The sequence below is a fragment of the Electrona antarctica genome (genome assembly GCF_951216825.1).
Source record: "Electrona antarctica genome assembly, chromosome: 4".
NCBI lineage: Eukaryota > Metazoa > Chordata > Actinopteri > Myctophiformes > Myctophidae > Electrona > Electrona antarctica.
The window spans coordinates 17,877,587-17,896,909 of record NC_136809.1 but is presented as its reverse complement, the minus strand read 5'-3'; the positions used below and the strand labels follow the sequence as shown (position 1 = coordinate 17,896,909).

At 43.8% G+C, this 19,323-nt stretch overlaps 2 protein-coding genes across 4 annotated transcripts; one reads left to right on the top strand and one right to left on the bottom strand.

Annotated features, from left to right (window-relative positions):
• Positions 1-622: 622 nt before the first annotated feature.
• On the bottom strand, positions 623-17,853 carry cep44 (centrosomal protein 44). Of its 3 annotated transcripts, none has more exons than XM_079499151.1 (11): positions 17,611-17,853; positions 17,400-17,499; positions 15,787-15,934; positions 15,232-15,369; positions 6,761-6,832; positions 5,891-6,154; positions 4,836-4,961; positions 3,304-3,402; positions 2,659-2,724; positions 2,211-2,248; positions 623-1,499 (listed from the first exon to the last, which is right to left on the bottom strand). In XM_079499151.1, exons 2-11 carry the CDS (start codon positions 17,486-17,488, stop codon positions 1,451-1,453), a joined length of 1,089 nt encoding a protein of 362 aa, XP_079355277.1. In that variant the 5' UTR covers positions 17,489-17,499; positions 17,611-17,853; the 3' UTR covers positions 623-1,450. The 3 variants fall into 3 exon arrangements, with proteins under 3 accessions (XP_079355277.1, XP_079355279.1, XP_079355278.1); XM_079499153.1 differs by having other exon boundaries at positions 17,615-17,853; XM_079499152.1 differs by lacking the exon at positions 17,611-17,853 and having other exon boundaries at positions 17,400-17,597.
• klhl34 (kelch-like family member 34) lies at positions 9,332-13,823 on the top strand (the record flags this gene model as incomplete). Its single annotated transcript, XM_079499477.1, has 7 exons — positions 9,332-9,654; positions 10,394-10,711; positions 11,237-11,618; positions 11,834-12,041; positions 12,228-12,403; positions 12,947-13,233; positions 13,688-13,823. 7 exons carry the CDS (start codon positions 9,332-9,334, stop codon positions 13,821-13,823), a joined length of 1,830 nt encoding a protein of 609 aa, XP_079355603.1.
• Positions 17,854-19,323: the final 1,470 nt, after the last annotated feature.

Here is a 19,323-nt window from a genome sequence, read left to right as displayed (position 1 = left end):
GGAACTACACCTCCCGAGAGTAAGGAAGCTGCTATTTCCGTTCACGAAAATATATTTTATAATATCTTTTTGATTTCCTTTTCTGCTAAGCAACAAGCTATATATGCTTAGATGATTTCTATTTATAATTAGGATACATTTGTGCAACTGTAAAGACAAAGTGGGGAAGTGGGGAGGAGGCTAGTTATTTCATGCGTGGACTAACTTACAGGACTGTTTGATGCAGTCATGCAACATTACATTACAGAAAATAGTAACAATGAAAAAACGCATTAGAGGGACATTATCAGTCACCAGAAGCAGGGACATATACATGTATGAGTCTAACATGGAGTTCGAAGGGTTTGGGGTGCAAGAGGACATGGAAATGACCCCAGAACTGATGTGGTCCTAAAAGCCACATTCAGGGACCTGACTACAATCACCCTCATGGGTCCATTAGTACACTTTGAGTTACATTAATACTCCAGATATTTACTGTGTATGAGGGTATGACAGATCATAACATTAATACTCCAGATATTTACTGTGTATGAGGGTATGACAGATCATAACATTAATACTCCAGATATTTACTGTGTATGAGGGTATGACAGATCATAACATGAATACTCCAGATATTTACTGTGTATGAGGGTATGACAGATCATAACATTAATACTCCAAATGTTTACTGTGTATGATCATTGATCATTTTGCCTTTCAGATCACATTTTGTTCAAGAATTGTCTTTTTTTCCCTCACTTTACAATTACATATCAAACATTTCATATATCCTAAATGTTTTAACATGCTTTCTCACTTTCTTTCTTACTCAGCAATAAGCCTACAAGAAGTATGGAGTTGCAGTTTTAATATCTTTATTCAATGTTAAAACAAGTTTTTATATGTACGGTATATAAAAAAACATGTTTTTATTCAAGTTTCACAGTGTGTTTCTTATAGATTTTGATCATTTAATCCAAACATGTATAATTGAATCTGCCGTGGTGCACCCGGCTTTGTCAAGGAGGGAGGGAAGTCTGGCGGGGAGGAAGGTGATTATTGTCACCGTTCAGACTCCTACAGGCTGGGGGCAGCACCTGTCAACGGGGAGTAGGATGGAGGCTTCATATCCTCCTGGTGGGGGATCCTCACTGGTAGGTGGAGTCAGTATAGGATACAACAGAAGTGATAACACAGAAATGTGCATAGGGAGGAAACAATTGACATAACGACTAAATTGGGGAGAAAACATTTATGGACACTGAACTATACAGGTATACCCAAACGTGACTAAAGGTATAATGTATACTTTATTCTTGTTATTTTGCCATCTTCACTGTAAATAATGACATTTGAACTACAGTTTGATGAGTTTTTGTATGACACTTGTGAAAACATTCAGTTATGTTTCTCTTAACATTGCCATAGATCATAATAATCAGTGGCAACGTAAGTTAATATGTAATCATATAACGGGTTCAGCACTCATCAAAAGATTGGACGTGTCCTTCAGCCTGTCACGCACGCACACGCACACGCGCACACACACACACACACACACACACACACACACACACACACACACACACACACACACACACACACACACACACACACACACACACACACACACACACACACACACACACACACACACACACACACACACACACACACACACACACACACACACACACCAGAGAGAGAGAGAGAAAGATGAGTGAGTACTTTGATTCAAAATCCACATTCAATTCAATAATCCAACAAATCAAAATATGATAAATGGGTTATCTTCTATTCCAGAGTAGACCATTTCTGGGTTTGTGTTTACATCACATAAATGGACAAGACTGAACAAGAAAGGTCATCTTAATTGGATTGTGGTTGCTCTGATTAAGAAATGAATTATGACATAAAATTAAGAGCACACACAGTGATTATCATTCCAGTCATCTGAATCAGGTTAGATCAGTGGCTTTCAACCCTTTTCATATCAAGGCCCATTAGTTATTTTGCATTTGAGCCACAGACCTTATATTTCCATTGTTCCATTTATATTTTTCATCATACTACGCCATCACACAAAAGTAGTGAAAATAGCCCATCTACAAGATCGGCTATTTTCACTATTGTTTCATAATTTTAAAATAATAAAAAAAATAACCAGTTTTGGACATACAAGGTTTCCAAAGAAAGAAAGAAAGAAAGAAAAAAAACGAACTTACAAGTTAGCGATCCTGTCCAGGGACTGTTTCACATCCTCCTGCACAAGAACATAACACAAGTCACTACTCACATTCCGGGTCCATTCTGGGTATGTACAAATGAATGTGCTCAGAACATATATAAGCAATTAAGCATACATTAACACACTTTGTTTTCTCTAGCTGTGAATAGTTGATTGGGCGTTTGTATAAGTGTATAAGTGTATATCTATGAAATCTATGACCAAGATTCAATCTGAAACATAATTTTATATCAAATGTAGTGGAGGTCCCTTAACCTCTCAGTTAGGGTGTCCTTGGCCTGAACTTTTTTAAAGACCCCTGGTGTCTAGATATTATACAACTGAAATCAGCTATAACAAATCTGGTATTATGGGATAAGACTGTATGACTGTATTGCAGAGCTGTATTCATTATAGCTTATGATGATGATTAAAAATTGACTCACCTGTGGGGCTTTAGGCTCAGGTGAGTGATGGCGGTCCGGGACTTCATTGACCAATATGTTCTCTTTCTGAAGAGAAGAAGAGAGGAGAGGAGAGGAGAGGAGAGGAGAGGAGAGGAGAGGAGAGGAGAGGAGAGGAGAGGAGAGAGTGTTGTTAACCCATTAAAAGCATTCTGTGTCATTTTAGATTTTAGCGTTGGCTATTTAAAAATAGCAGATAGCTCACACTCTGTGCCGTGCTGTGAGCTTATTTTGGAAGATTTTTTATTTTTTAAGATTTAGAATTTTGTTAACACAAATTCTCTTGAAGACAGACAGCCAAGGAAGACCTTAGCGAGATGGGTGTCAGCTGGCACGGAGCAAGAAGGGTCGCCAGAGACCAGAGCAAATGGAGAGGACTTGTCGCCCAATGTACAATGTTCCAATAGGAACGGGAGGAACTAAGTCTAAGTCCCGAGGTCGGCAACCGACCGAACATGCATGGTTCTTTATCAACCCGTTGCTTGCCGTCGATATCGGCTTCCCGGCACGTTGGAAGCCAATATCAACGGCAAGTAACGGGAGCTTATGGTTAGGAGTCTCCTGCCGACAAGCTCCCGACACTTCGGGCCGTCTGTGCTGTCTGGAGCTGCCTTTACAGTGTCTCACCTGTGTATTGTTGAGTTGGAGTTGTGTTTCCAGCAGTGTGACTCTACTCATCATGTTCTCCCACTCCTCTCTGCTTATGGTGATGGTCTGACTTTTATTCTAAAACACAATCACATTCAACACATGACTTTTATTCTGAAACACAATACCATTCAGAACAGAAATCTATTCTAAATTCAAGAAAAGCTGTCTGTCTGTACACTTCCATAGCACAGAGCAATACTGCTGCTCGCTTAGACGGACGGCCATCTCAAAATGCAGCCTCAAGGAACCTAGCGCCGCACAGCCCTGTCCTCCAGCCTCAATGTGCCCTGCTTGCAAACACCAAACATTTTAACAATCATCTTAATTTTATACATTTTCGTCAAAAACGACTCACATGTCACCAATGAAATGCATGTTGGGAGGGACACAGATTAATGTATGGGTCACAGTTTTCCGTGCAACATTCCCTTTTGCCTTCCCCACCGCACCGACACCTCCCCTTTTGGTTAGAGCACTCTCGCTGACTGTTCCTCCTGCCAGGCAGGCAGCAAAGCCACACATATAACAGGGAGTCGGGGACAACCTCTCCCGACACGGCGCATACTACAGTGATACAAGCTCGACACCCGAGACCGACCTCCTCTCTCTCTCTTTCTCTCTCTCTGCGTGCAGTGCACAGACACATGAATAGGCTACACAGGGCGAAATGTTTGCGATAGCGTGGCCTACGCGGGCTTTAGCGACACAGGATGTAAAATATTTTCATTACATAATTCTGTTTCTCTCAGCATCAACATACTGTAGAGCTGGGATTGGCCAGCCTCATCACCACGCTGAGATACATATGCCCATTCGGAATTTCGGATCAACACGGTCGCCTTAACTACGCAGGTGACACACTCCTCTCCTACACCACCTCCTTCGTCGTGCCAGACAAATACAACAGGGTTTTTCGAGTCCCATTCAGCCCGGGACGGGGGAATTAGCACACAGCGTTACGTGCGTTATCGTCAACACATGCACGGTCATGTGATGTTTCGAGACCACAACATGGAATGAGCGGGTCCAGTAGGCTACACTCCCAAAGTTACATTACTGTGACAGCGCAATGACTGCCATCCCATGCCGTAATGACAGATATCCATCTATCTATCTATCTATCTATCTATCTATCTATCAACATTAATTTTGTGCCCAAATTCAACCCAACTTCCCGACATCATCCATTAACACTTCCCTCCCAATCAATGTGATCTATTATATCGCATTACCCACACTGTACATCATTTCCAGTTCATATATTTGCCAACGCACCGCCATTCCGACCACGTGGCTTCCGTGTGCAGTTAGGTTTAGGGTTAGGGAGGGACAGGGTTAGTATGCGGCCAGTGGGAAAGGCGATGCGTCGGAATAGCGGGATTCGGAATGCTGGTGTGTAACCCACTGGCACAAAACATTTTCAGATCGGTGAGAAAGTGAGAAAACCTCCAAATTAGAAGGCAAGTGTAGAACGGGCCTCAGGTCTTAACGTGGTAGAGTCCACATACCTCAGGTTGTCTGCAGCTCTCCGGGCGCTGCAGGCGCTGCTCCAGAGCGGTCAGCCTGTCCAGCCCACAGAGCAGGCTCTCTACCTGGGACTCCAACGCAGACAGTCTCCCTTCCACAGCCGCAGTCTGGAGGAAAACACACGGCAGCACAGAAGAGGCATCCACTAGTTAACTGTGAAGTGTAAGAGTGTGTGTGTGTGTGTGTGTGTGTGTGTGTGTACTTCCCACAGATTACAACCACACACGGAGATTTTGAAAACATGACCAATGACAAAAAACTCCCATATCTGCGAAGTACAACAATGTGCAAAAACAGCAGCAATATTCGTGAGTTGCTGTGATAGGAGAAGGATATCAAACGGAACACAACCACCCTAAAGACTAATCATTGTGTATATTCCTGCACTATACCTGCATCCAGTGACCTTGGTACAATATAGAAATTGATCTATTGAAGATTCTGACGTTCAAATGTACATATTTTTTGTTTTGATTGTATTGCTGTATTGTTGTATTGTGCTTTCTGCTTTGGCAATTTAAACGTATGTTTTCTCATGCCAATAAAGCCCTTTGAATTGAAAATGTAATTGAAATTGAATTGTGTGTATGTGTGTGCATGCTGGGCAGGTTGTGTGGGTGCTAGAAATGTTACATCGCAGTGTGTTTGTCTCGGTCCGTCGCATCACGGAAACGGAAACTGCAAAAGCTGGGTTGTAACGCCTTATTATGGATCTCACCGCAGTTCTAGGAAAGCCCCGTTGGGCAGTAACCGAAGACCCACAAAGCTGGGTTGAAAATGCAGAGGTACGCATTGAGGACGCATCACAGACACAAAGCACAGGCGTAAACGCCACTTCTGCATACTCCTCCTCATACGTCATGGTCTATGACTCGGTGACCTGAACTGCGCACAAAGTCATGCTCAATGCGCACACAATTAAGAGGATTGTAATATCGGATTGCAATGTTGTGTATATCTGCAATGTAAATTAGTTAGTTGATTAGACAATTATGAAAATAAATGTGCTTTATAAGTAAACATGAATTTGACTTACTGTGGGTTCCTGGTACTCCGCTGTTAGCTGTGTGAGTATAGAGGGGTGGGGTGCAGAGTCTGCAGACTGATGGGATGTCGTCGGTATAGAGGGGTGGGGTGCAGACTGATGGGATGTCGTCGGTATAGAGGGGTGGGGTGCAGACTGCTGGGATGTCGTCGGTATAGAGGGGTGGGGTGCAGACTGCTGGGATGTCGTCATGCTCCTGGTTGGAGGGGAGGGCTGCCATGTGTGTCGTACCACCAACGCCTGGCCAGAATGCACCTGGTAGTTCCAGTGATGGAACAAGTACTCACATGTTTTACTTTACCTATTAAACTCATTAACTGCCAGGTGTTAATGAGTAAAGTGCCGCCCACCGCCATCATCAGTGCTTTAGTTATGGCCCTGGGCCATGAATAATGATTGTTTTGAAAAAGAAAAAAAGAAAAGAAAAACAATCCAAGATAAATGCATATTGGTGTAAATCCGATTACATTGAGGCGGACGGAGGCAGACTTTGGATGGAGGCAGACTTTTCACTTCCGGTTTTCTCCGTTGATAAGCAACATAGAACCATTCATTCATATGTTGGCGAAGAGCGCGATCAATCATAAACCACTGAAAAGACCACATGACGGAGATCTCCTGGTAGCACATTGTAGTTGTTTTCCTCCTCAACCTTTTTTTGCTGACATGGGAGGAATCAGGACTCTCCACTTTTTGACGATGAAAAACAAGCTCATGCCGCGACGATGCATTGTGAGCTTGTAGACTGGCTATTTTACTTTGGCGTGACGTACTTGTATGATGAAATAGGGCATTCATTTACGAAAAACCAAACGTTCAAAGTTGAAATGTGGAGATACAAGGTCATCCATGTTTACTTACTAGACTGTCTGGATCTGTTTGTTGTACAAACACCTTGTTGTCTGACTGTGAGGCGGGACGGATGCTTCTGGTCTGAAAACACACATTCATTTCAATAACACTTTATTAAGCTGCTCTTTTCACTATGAAGCTCAGCGTACATGCGTACAGACACATTTGTTTTACTATATCTGTGAGGGCATCAACATTTTAGGACAATAAATTGTGTACATTTGCACGACTGTGTCACACACTGAAAATAACAAATATACATGACCTTTAAATGTCTAATCATAACCCCAAACTGAATCTTAATTGTAAGCATAGCATCTTTTAGATAGGCACTCGGGTGGTGCAGTGGTAAAGTCCCTGGCCAACACCACAGAGGTTGTGCAGGGTTTGAAATGAATCCACCGTGGTGCATCCGGCGGGGAGGAGGGCGATATTTGTCACTGTTCGTACTCCTATAGGGCTGGGGGCGACAGACCCCTGACCCCTCCCATCCCCTGGCGTATACAGAATACTTGGTTCTGCCCGAGTCCATTTCTACCCTCTAAATAATCCACTTGGCGTGTGTGTGGCATGGTGCATTACTGGTGCTGTTTGAAGATGGGGAGATAATGGAGACACTCTGAGCTCCCCGAATCCATCCTATTCATGAGGGAATGAAAGTTAGAGTCTGTCTGCTCTGATCTGATCTCACACACGCCACCCACCCACCCCACCCCACCACCCACCCACACACACACAACAGCTGTGGCTATGTTTAGTCGCCATCAGGTCATAGTGTAATTCTATGGAGAGAGAGAGAGAGAGAGAGAGAGAGAGAGAGAGAGAGAGAGGCCGCTTAAAGCCGAACCGCAATAGGTTCTGTGAAGGTGAAATTAAGACACAATAGTGTATGAGATGATGTGACGATATTTTTACTTGACCTGTGCTGTCCTAATCTAATCGCCTCTATAACCACAATCACAATTTAAAACCAATCCTGACCCGAACCCTGAACATACCTCAGACTAAAACCAATTAAGCTAATCTGTGTCTTCTCCTAATTGTGAAAATCTATGTTAAAGGTGAAGGTGATTTTCCTTTGTTAAAATAAGTACTAAATAAATAGCTCTATACTCTGTTAGTACTCACTGCAGAGTCTGGGTCTGTGCAAGCTTTAGTAAACAGAACATGCATTTCCAGCTATAATTAAGCTATCCAATCAGGAGAGAGAGAACTCACACAGGAGGATACAGATTAAACAAGTGAAATGAGCAGACATAATTGGAACTGGAACACTTAAAGGACCACTTCACCACTTTTCAACCTATCTTCATTATAATTGGTCCTCACACAGTTCATAAAAAACAAAATTCCAGTCAGATCTTTTTTCTTCTTCAGATATACAGTATATATGAATGAATGAATGAATGAATGAATTAATGAATGCCTTTATTGCAGACTCAGGGTCCATAGAGAAACATACAAAACACAATACAAATATATAGGTTTCTGAACTGTGCTCAGCCTTATGAGACACAGACTGACGTGCGCACACACACACACACACACACACACACACACACACACACACACACACACACACACACACACACACACACACACACACACACACACACACACACACACACACACACACACACACACACACACACACACACACACACACACACACACACACACACACACACACACACATCAATATTTAGAAGCAACTTTACATAAAAAACAAGCCCAAAGACACAGATAATCATCAGACGTGGCAATGCTGTGAGCAAGCAGCTGCATTTAACCAATGAGTTAATCTGTCCTGAAACCCTCTGTCTGTCTGTGTGTGTGTGTGTGTGTGTGTGTGTGTGTGTGTGTGTGTGTGTGTGTGTGTGTGTGTGTGTGTGTGTGTGTGTGTGATAGTCCCACATGGACACAGCGTAAAGGGCAACAAACAAACAGTAAAGATGTTGTAACAACATCACCGTCAAGTGGATTATACATGCCTATGTCTACAGTATGTGACACTGTGTGTGTGTGTGTGTGTGTGTGTGTGTGTGTGTGTGTGTGTGTGTGCACTCAAGGGGGCAGATGGTTTGACCCTCATATATCAGGGTGTTAAGAGTCACATGCCTGCACAGTACACACACACACACACACACACACACACACACACACACACACACACACACACACACACACACACACACACACACACACACACACACACACACACACACACACACACACACACACACACACACACACACACACAAAGTCTACAGAAGACTCTCCTCTCCTCTCTCTCTCTGTTCCAGTCTTCATGGAGCGGTCGTTGGTTTTCGTGTGTCTCCTCTCTGCTTTCCATCATCTGTCCTCCATGGCTTCTCTTCCACCATCGTTCCTCTTGGTTTCTCTTCCACCATCTTTCCTCGTAACTTCTCTTCCATTATCTGTCCTCTCGGCTTCTCGTGCTTTTCTAAAACTGTGTTTGTCTTAGTTTAACCTTCGTTCAACTTTAATGTCTCCTTAATCCCTGTACCGTTTCTCACTCACATCGCTTGTCACCTCTCCTCTCCTCTCCTCTGTGATCGGATGGAGAGTTACTCCCTCCAGTTTGGCCCCTCCCAGGGGGCGGGCCTCTTGGCGGGTTTCCAGCGGCTCCGCGCGGACGGAGCGATGTGCGACGTGGTTCTGGAGACGGGAGGGGCCTCGTTCCCGTGCCACCGCCCCCTGTTGGCCGCGTCCAGCGACTACTTTCGCGCGCTGTTCGGGGAGCGCACAGCGGAGCGGTGCGCGGACCGCGTTAGTATCCCGGCGGTAACGGCCGCGGGGCTCGGCGCCGCGCTCGACTTCCTGTATGGCGGCTGGCTCCGCCTGTCGCCCGCAACCCTGCCCGAGGTCCTAGAGGCCGCCAGGTAAGGGAGGTGATTGTTATTAACATTTATCGTGGAACGCTCATAATAATCGTATCGCGATTTAAGTTCATGTCCTACGTCGTTCTATATGAATTAGCACCACTTAAACCCTCCGTACTTACGTATTTATATTTTTTACAATTTTTATCACACCATTTTTTCGTAACCCATTTTTTTCACCCAGTGTCAATTGTCTAATGTAATTCTGGGCGCTACACTCCCTCTGGGAAGATCAACTGACTGACCTCAATGCTTTCTTCAATGCATGAGGAGTCCAAGCTGCTTCTATTCACCTGGCAGGGGAGTTTCCCTGGTTGGACGTACAGTAGCGTGTGGAAGGAAGTTAAGGAACACGTTATTCCAACCAGTTCCTTTCCCCTTCATCTGTATTTCACTACGCACAAACCGAAAAATAGTAGATCTACAAGCTTACAACGTTGCTTGCAGAATCGGGATGCTGGGGGTTCAAGTGGTTAACAAAAGTGGCAATTTAACTTTTAAGCATATGTTTGATTATCACAATAATGTCGTTAATCGCAATATTATGTTTTGCACAATAATTGTAACGTATAATTTTCATATGATCCCCATCCTCCAGATAGACGTTGCCGCATGGAGATATGCATTATGATCCCATCCTCCAGATAGACATTCCTATAGCGATATATAACGTTATGATCCCATCCTCCAGGAGGATGTTACCATGGCGATATGTAATGTTATGATCCCATCCTTCCAGATACCTCCAGATAGACGTTGCCATAGCGATTTGTCAGCGCTACATAAGGGACGGCCTCTGCGTTCGAACCTGCTGCCGCTACGCCAACCTGGCCGAGAGACACGCCCTCCCCGAGGCCCTGGCGGCTGCCAATCAAGCGGTCGCCGTGAAGATGTGGGCGTTGCTGCAGCAGCCCGACAGGGGCGGGCTCCTGGGGCTCAACGTCCAATCACTGACGGAGGTGCTAGACTCTGACGACATGCCTGGGGTCAGAGAGGCGGAGCTCATCAGGCTGTGTCTGGATTGGCTGGACGAGAACGGGCCGATGCCGCTGCTGAGGTCGTTGATGATTTCCTTCGACTAAAAACTATGACGGAAAAATGTTCGACCACTACCTTTATTTTCACTGATGAAAACTGCTATATGATGACTAAAACTGAGACTAAATATATTCACGATTTGGTCAACAAATAAAAACTAGACTAAATGTCAGGGAGGGACTAGTGAAGAAGAGATCCATTAGAACTAAAAGACAAGTCATTTCATGTTTGGTTGTGAAGATCTAAAAGCCTACCCCTTGTACTACATTGGCTATTTTCAGCATGGAATGTAAAGTGTAAAATCAGCCATTACGACACCATCAAGGCACCACCAAAATGCATTTTAGTCGACAGTAGAATACTAGATTTTAGTCGACTAAAATCTTATATTTAGTCGACGAAAACCAGACCAATGCCGAAACATTTCAGACGACTAAAAATGTGACAAAAAAGGAAATTGAATTTCATCAACTATATATTATATATTATATACAACTATAAAACCAAAATCTCTTCAAATCTGCTGTCAAAATCAACGCCACAGGTCCAACCTCCTGCTGAGCCGCCTGCGCTTCGGATTGGTCGATGCCGATGACCTCACGGCCCTAAGCCACTCCCCCATGCACCCGGCTTTGGCCACGCCTCTGATCCGAGGTCATGTGACCCGGGCGCTGGAGTATCACGGGCTGGGAGACGCGCGGCCAATCAGGCAGAGCAGGCAGTCGACGGTGCGCACGCCAGGGGCCAATCACCTGCTCCTGGTGGGGGGCGGGGCCAGTCGCCATTGGCCAGAGCGACGGCCAATCCTGGCGCTGGACCTCCGGACCAGGAAGTGCTCGTCGCTGGGCTGCGACCCCATTGGCCGGCTGAAGAACCACTGCGTGTGCACGCTGGGCGGGTTCCTCTTTGTGATTGGTGGAGACCAGGTGCGACTATGCCTTTTGACCAGTGGTGGAAAGTAACTCTATGTACACAAATCAACTTTAGATTATATTTCGACTTATATGTCGACTAAAACTAGACAAAATACTAAAACATTTCAGATGACTAAAACTAAATGGAATTTTAGTCAAATTAAAGACCACAACTATTAAAACCACTTAAATATTTTTCTGTCAAAATTTGAACGTTGACCAATCAGGTGACGGGAGACGAGGACGAGGACGGTGGAGGCAAATCGGTGGCCGTGGCGCCGTCCAATCGGGTGTGGCGATATGACGGGCGCTTCCAGCGCTGGGAGGAGGCGCCCTCCATGCGACACGGCAGAGCCCGATTGGCCTGCTGCGTGCTGGGAGGAGTCATCTATGTCCTGGGGGGGCGGAGCCGAGCGCACCCGGAAACAGACCAAGGTTAGAATAGTTTGAGTTTCAGTTCGTTTTGACGTTTTTTTTTTTTTTTTAGTTTAGTTTTTATTAGATTTAGTGTTAGTTTTAGGTTTTTCATACATTGGCAGGTGCAGGATTCAAAAAGGTCAGAGTAAATAGACTATCACTATTGTGATATTTCGTTAGTTAACTATCATAACCTTGAAACAGACTCCGCCTCCGTGATGTCCTCGGTGGAGTTTTACGACATGGAGGGCGGCGGCACGTGGCGGCGGGCCACGCCCATGCCCCAACCCCTCCACGGACACGCCCCCGCCGTGCTGGGAGACACCATCTACGTGTCGGGAGGCAGCGACCAGCGGGGGGCGCGAGAGAGCAGCCGAGAGGTACGGATGATGATGGGGTGCATGTCTTTGCCCAGACTGTTCTTCAACAAAGATGGCGAAAAACCATGCAAGGCACCAACCAGCACATCAGGAGCAATTAGGGGTACAGTGTCTTGCTCAAGGACTCTGGGGGAGCAACGGGTTCGAACATCCGGCCACCCCTGAGCCACGAATCTATCGGACTAACGTATTCCTCCCCGGATGATATCAGCATTACAACATTTAAGTTGATGATTAATCGTCACTCTAATAATTGCGATTAACGATTTCATTATTGGAGTTGTTTTGGCATTTGAACATTATTGGACAGTATGAATAAAAAATGCTAAATGTTTGGCCTCTTTTAGGCTTTATCAAAAATTGCACTGAAGATTATGTCAAATAACTGAAATATATGAATAAATTACGGACATTAATTCATTTCATACAAAAAAATGGGAAAAATAGCGGAAAGCTACAAAGCATGTAAATGCGTTATATTTGTATGTCTTTAAATGTTCCTCATAATCCATCAAACACGATTACGTAATCATTGTGACCCAGGCCTGCCGAGAGCTGTTCCGCTGGGAGCCTGCGGGGGGCACCGGTGCCACAGCGTGGGAGCAGAGAGCATCCATGTCCATCGGGCGGTTCGGCCACCGCCTGGCGTCGGCCTGCGGCCGCCTCTACGCGCTGTTGGGCGAGCGCGAGCCCTTTTGCGACATCGAGAGCTACGACCCCGCGGGCGACCTGTGGACGCGGCTGCGGCCGCTGACCCCCGCCCACACCTCCTTCGGCTACGGGATGGCGAGCACGCCCGCGGGCATGGTGCTGCTCTGCGGGGGCACGAGGTGGGTGGAGGAGGCGCCAGTGTTGATTTTGTCGACCGAAACCATGATGAATATTTTCTGTCGACTGCCTTTTTTCACTGACAAACACTAAACAAAAACGAAATACAAAAAAAGTAAGCATGCAGTTTTGTGGACAAATAAAAACTACAGTAGAAAATGTCAGGGAGGGACTAGTGGAGAAGAGATCCAGTAGAATTAAAAGTCAAGTAATTTTATGCTTGGTTGCATGCTGAAAATAGCACACAATATAGCAGACACAACCAAGTGTAAAACCAGGAATTACAACTGTAGATGTAGTCGACTAAAAATGTATGACATTCAGTCGACTAAAACTAGACTAACACTAAAACATTTCGGATGACTAAAATACGACTAAAACTAAATTAAGTTACATTCCAAAGCCTATGATGACTAACGCTAAAATCAAAATGTGCTGTTAAAATCAACACCATAGGTGGAGGGACGGCCGCGAGGTGACGCTGAGGACCGTCATGGAGTTTGACCCGGAGAGAGACCGCTGGAGGGAGGTCTGTAAGCTGCCCGACCCGCTGACTGGCGCCGAGTGTACCGTGATGGCCCTGCCCCTCTAGTGGCCACGCCCTTCTGACTGGGACCGAGGCCCCTTTTCCACTGGGGTTGAACCGGTTCCATCCTGCCATTTCTAGAACCATTTCTAGAACCAAAGTTCTTTTGGCGGAAAAGGAACCAGTGCTAGAACCAAAGTTATTTTGGCAGAAAAAGAACCATTGCTAGAACCAAAGTTATTTTGGTGGAAAAGGAACCCGTTCTAGAAACACAAGTTCTTTTGGATGAAAAGGGGCTTGAGTGTACCGCGATGGCACTTCCCATGTGTAATGCACAAAGACAGGAAGTGTAATGACATAGGATATAGAATGGTATAATTCCATTCCAAATTTTGTGCCAAATGTTTTGCAACACCACCTACCCTATAGGTCTAGAGGACATAGGATCACACTGCAGCACGTTGTGAGCTTGTAGATCTGTTATTTTAGTCACGTACAGGTACACATTAGGCTGCAATCACGCTGCCCGTTCGCTGAATAGCGACTTATGTTACATATTTTGTGTAATGTTATACATGTTTTGGAAAAGGTTTTGGAAAAACAAAATGAATAGACAAAAACAATGCATAGCCAACAATTTTTGCAGGATCCTTTTTTTTCTAATTTCTAAATATTTCCAGGAATTTCATGACCGTGGGAACACCGCCCCTCTGACTGGCACCGACTAATTTGGGACTCATCTTTAATTAGGTTTTAAAAACCTTTACAAAGGGGAAAATTCAAGTGGTAACAAACATCATATGTCCTAAAAACTGTTACTTTGCAGGATTCAAAAGGATCAAAAGTAGCAGATCTACAAGATCCACAAAGACAATGTTATGTTTGGAAGAAGAAGTGGATGTTTTGTCTTCAGTTCAGACATTGAATAATGATACAGCTTTCTTTGAACACTTATTATGTATTGCTGCCATAAGCTTTCTGTTCGCTTATTGCACCTTGTTGTCATTGTCTTGATTTTATTTATTTTAAATTATTATTATTGCAGACATTCTGCAGACACCTACATTTTATTTCACTGCACATACTCGCATGAGTCGTGCGACAAATAAATTAACCTTCTTGAATCTCTTCCATTTGGGTTAAAATCCTTGATTATGCAATGAAATATGCCAGGTTGTATGTGATTGTATGCTGTGAAATTGCAAAAACGTGGTGAAATAGGTGGAAAGTTGTGAAATATCAAATATGCAGGACGTTTGTGCGATTATGCGCCATTCAGTGCTATAGCGCCACCCTTTGGCCAATGGTTGTGGGCTTCGCATCCTCACCGTTTGGCATAGCCCTCTACCATATTGCCAAGTTTTGTGAAAACCGACGGTATGGTTCAGCCAGAACTGCTATTTTTGGTGGGAGAAATAGAAACAGAAGAAAAATCTGCACGCACGCACGCACGCACGCACACACACACACACACCTTCTTGCTGTGGTTGTATCTCTGCAGGACCAGGTTGATGACGTCACAGACGACACAGATCTTCCTTTGAGAGAATCCCCACTGGAGGAACTGTTGCTTGGACAGGACCGGTTTATACTGGAATATATCCCTGAGCACCTACCCCACGCACGCACACAATTTGTATTACTATACTTGTGAACACATTAACATGCTAAGAGTCAAGACAATGATTTTATGAATGTCATTTTTACAATTTATTGCCACTTTAACCTTGAGCCAAAAAATAGCCTGTTTAATTATAAATGTATACAAGTACAGCCACGCACGCGCACGCACACGCACACGCACACACACACACACACACACACACACACACACACACACACACACACACACACACACACACACACACACACACGCTTAATTGCCAATACTGATGTCATGGGGGGGGGGAGAAAAACAAAACAAACAAACAAAAAAAACCCATATACAGTTTCAGTGAATCATGAGTCAGTTTTAACTCAGCTTACAAACAGTGTCAGTGAATCATGAGTCAGTTTGAACTCAGCTTACTTTATAAACAGTATCAGTGAATCTCAGGTCCGTTTTGCCAGTTAGCTCCAGCCCCGCCCCCACCAGCTCCTCGGCCAACAAGGGAGAGAAAGACGTCAGGGTGAAGTTCACTATTGGTAGAAAAGCGGACGGGTCTCCTTTTGATAGGCTGTCGAAGGAAAGAGGATTCTCACATGTTAACCACTTAAGACCCATAGGGCATAGCAGTGGCGGCGGCCTTTTTGACGTTGCACTCAAAAAAGCCCATTTGTGTTTTCCCATAGCGATTAGCAAAAATATATCAATTATTTTGAGCCTAGAATCAAGCCAGCCAGCCTCAAAACCATATTTGATTCTGTTATTTATTTATTAAGTGTCCTTGAGCAAGACTCTGAACCCCTAATTGCTCCCGATATGCAGGTTGGTGGCTTGCATGGTTTCGTCCACCATTGGTGTATGAATGTGTATAAATGGGTGAATGTGATGCACAATCTCTATGTAAAGCGCTTTGGATAAAAGCGCTATGCATGATTTGCCTAAATAGGCCACCTGCTGATTTATTTATGTGTATATGTCTATGTCTGTATATTTGATCTGTGTGTCCCCTGAAAACAATGCATGATGAAGCTTACACATAAAAACCAACAGGTCAAGACGTGGCCTTGGCCGTGGCAAATTTTACATTTTCCTTTTTACACACCATTGTAATGTTCTTATTTTGATCAATTACTGAATCTCCAGGTTTTCTTCAGAATATGTATATGGTATTTTTTGCAAGGACCTCCTTAACTCTGAGAGTGTACAAATGGAACCAAATGGCCCATAAGGGGCCATTTGTACACTCTCAGAGTTACAGACCGGTTTCTGGTGATATTATTGTCCACTCATGTTGTATGTCTGTTTATACATATATTTTGTTATGTTTAATTATATGATATACTGTATTTAATAAATACAGTTTTGCGTGAGCCTGGATGTCTTGATTCTAGGCTTAAATAATGTACCGGTATATGAATATTTTTGGAAATATCTTGAATGGGCTTTTTTATGGGGAACGGGCTAGCTGCCACTGCTATGCCATGCCCTAAATACTTTCCCCCAAAAGATTTGGGGAAAACGTTTGTCACTTTTTGTTGTGTCATTTTGCAGCACCTATAGCGATAGACAAGTGGAATTGTGATGATCAAGCTGTTGTGTTTGCCCTTACTCCCCATGAAGTGGTTAAACTGTTTTTGGTGTTATATTAACCAATTTTGCTGGGGACCCCCTAGAACCTCAGCAGGGGACCCTGGGTGTCCCCAGAGTAGACCCCACTTTGACTATCCAAAAATAGAGCTATTTTAATGTAATGCATGTTGTAATGAAATAAACAAACAAGCTCCGCACACATGGCTAGATATTATAACAGGATACAAATCATGTCTCAGATCTGTATAAGAGAACATAGCTATTATATGTAATGCGACACAATGGTGCTATCTTGTGGTCAACATGCATTATTACATTTACAATACAAGTACAACAGCAAACCTGCAGCGACCAGTGTGTTATAACCGCATTATTGCTGATTATACTTATAGTCATAGATGTATGATTATTCTGTCGTTTAAATATAATGTATAATATAAACGTACCCGTCATAATCCACGTCTCTCGGGTATTTAATGGACCTCAGTAGCGTGTCCAGTTTACGGAGACTGCCTCTTACATCTCCAGTGGACATGATGGTCAACTCTGGATGGTTAACGAGTCACAAATACATTCAGCAGTCAGAAAACCCTTGTATCACAAATGTAAATAAAAGTAAACTTCTATGTATTTACTCAACAGAGAAACTGTCGTTACCTACAAACGAAAGAAAGTTCCAGAGGTCGGACAGTAGCAACTTAGCCTGCCTGAACTACACCGATAATGGTAACCTATCGAATTATGGGACTCTGGGGCTCACTGTGTTGTTACTGTTCACTAACACTGACGTCTGTAGTCACACAATTCGACAGGACACAGGTTCAAGTGTTGCTGCTGTTTTGATCGCTATGGTTTTGATGCCTTTTGGTTTTGCCGGCTGAAAATCAGCAGGAAGCGGGATTGGTTTACGTCGCTACGTCAAACGGTGTTAACCAATCACTTAAATCAGCGCCTTTACGTCATTCTTTTTTTTTAAAATTACAACAACTATTATTATTATTAATAATAATAATAATAATAATAATAATAATAATAATTTGTATTCTTTCTTTGGCATATTATTACTTTAATTAACACATTTGCGCTTGACAAATAGCTAAAAATGTATACTCACCGTACCAATGTTATTATTGTTATGTGTAGCCTACAGCATATAGTTGTTGATAATAAAAAGCATTCTCACTGACAATTTGTCTATGCAAACAAATGGACCCTTTTGGGTCCATCCGGTTACATTTGTACCCTTTCAGCTCTACCAATAGGAAGGGATCTTCCCTCTGTCCAGAAGCTATTAAAGTGAGAAGCTTAGCAGTGTGTGTAGTCGGAAGCTCAGCGCATCATCAAGGTCATACAGGCACCACCCCAGCCACAAACTGTTCAAATCCCTACAACGACCGTGGCCAGGCAAGGAGGCCTACCATATAGTCCAGTAATAATGTAATTTGACCTCTAACTAATTGCAAAAAAAACAAACTCAACTGATTTTGCATCTTCAATATATCCTGAATAACAGAAAGAAAGTTGCCTGGAATTGTCTGAGGGGAAAGTGTTGAAAATGGCCTGTACAGTATGGCCACCATTGACATCCTATTATAAGGCAATATTTTCTAAATTTCCTTATGCTTTAAGTAGCTTGTGACATATCAAACTAGGTTGTTGTCATGATGCTGAAGCCATTCCAAGCATTAGTTTTGCATAAAAACACTCATTGGGCTAAATTTGGCCATAGCAACTTGCCAAAATGTAATGAGGTCAGCACATTTGGGCAAGTTGCTATGGCCAAATTTAGCCCAATGAGTGTTTTTATGCAAAACTAATGCTTGGAATGGATTCAGCATCATGAAAACCCCCTAGTTTGATATGTCACATGCTACTTAAAGCATAAGGACATTTAGAAAATATTACCTTACAATAGGATGTCAATGGTGGCCACACTGTACAGGCTATTTTCAACACTTTCCCCTCAGACAATTCCAGGCAACTTTTTTTCTGTTATTCAGGATATATTGAAGATGCAAAATCAGCTGAGTTCGGTTTTTTTGCAATTAGTTAGAGGTTGATCCTGTATTTTCCATAGATTTCCTGTACTAATAGTATCAAAGGCCAGACCACCAGGTTTATGAACAGCTTCCACCCACTCACCCAGCTACCATCAGACTGTGGAACAAAGCCTGAACACCGCCTGTCACCAACCTGCCATGTCACACTGCAACACTTTCTTTTGAAGGACCTGCCATATCTAGGCCTAGTGGCGGCAGTGGCGCGGGGTAGAGTGGCTGGATGGGAACCGTGCAGGTTGGTGCCTTGCATGGATTCCTCCACCATCGGTGTATGAATGTGTGTCTGAATGGGTGAATGTGATGCACAATC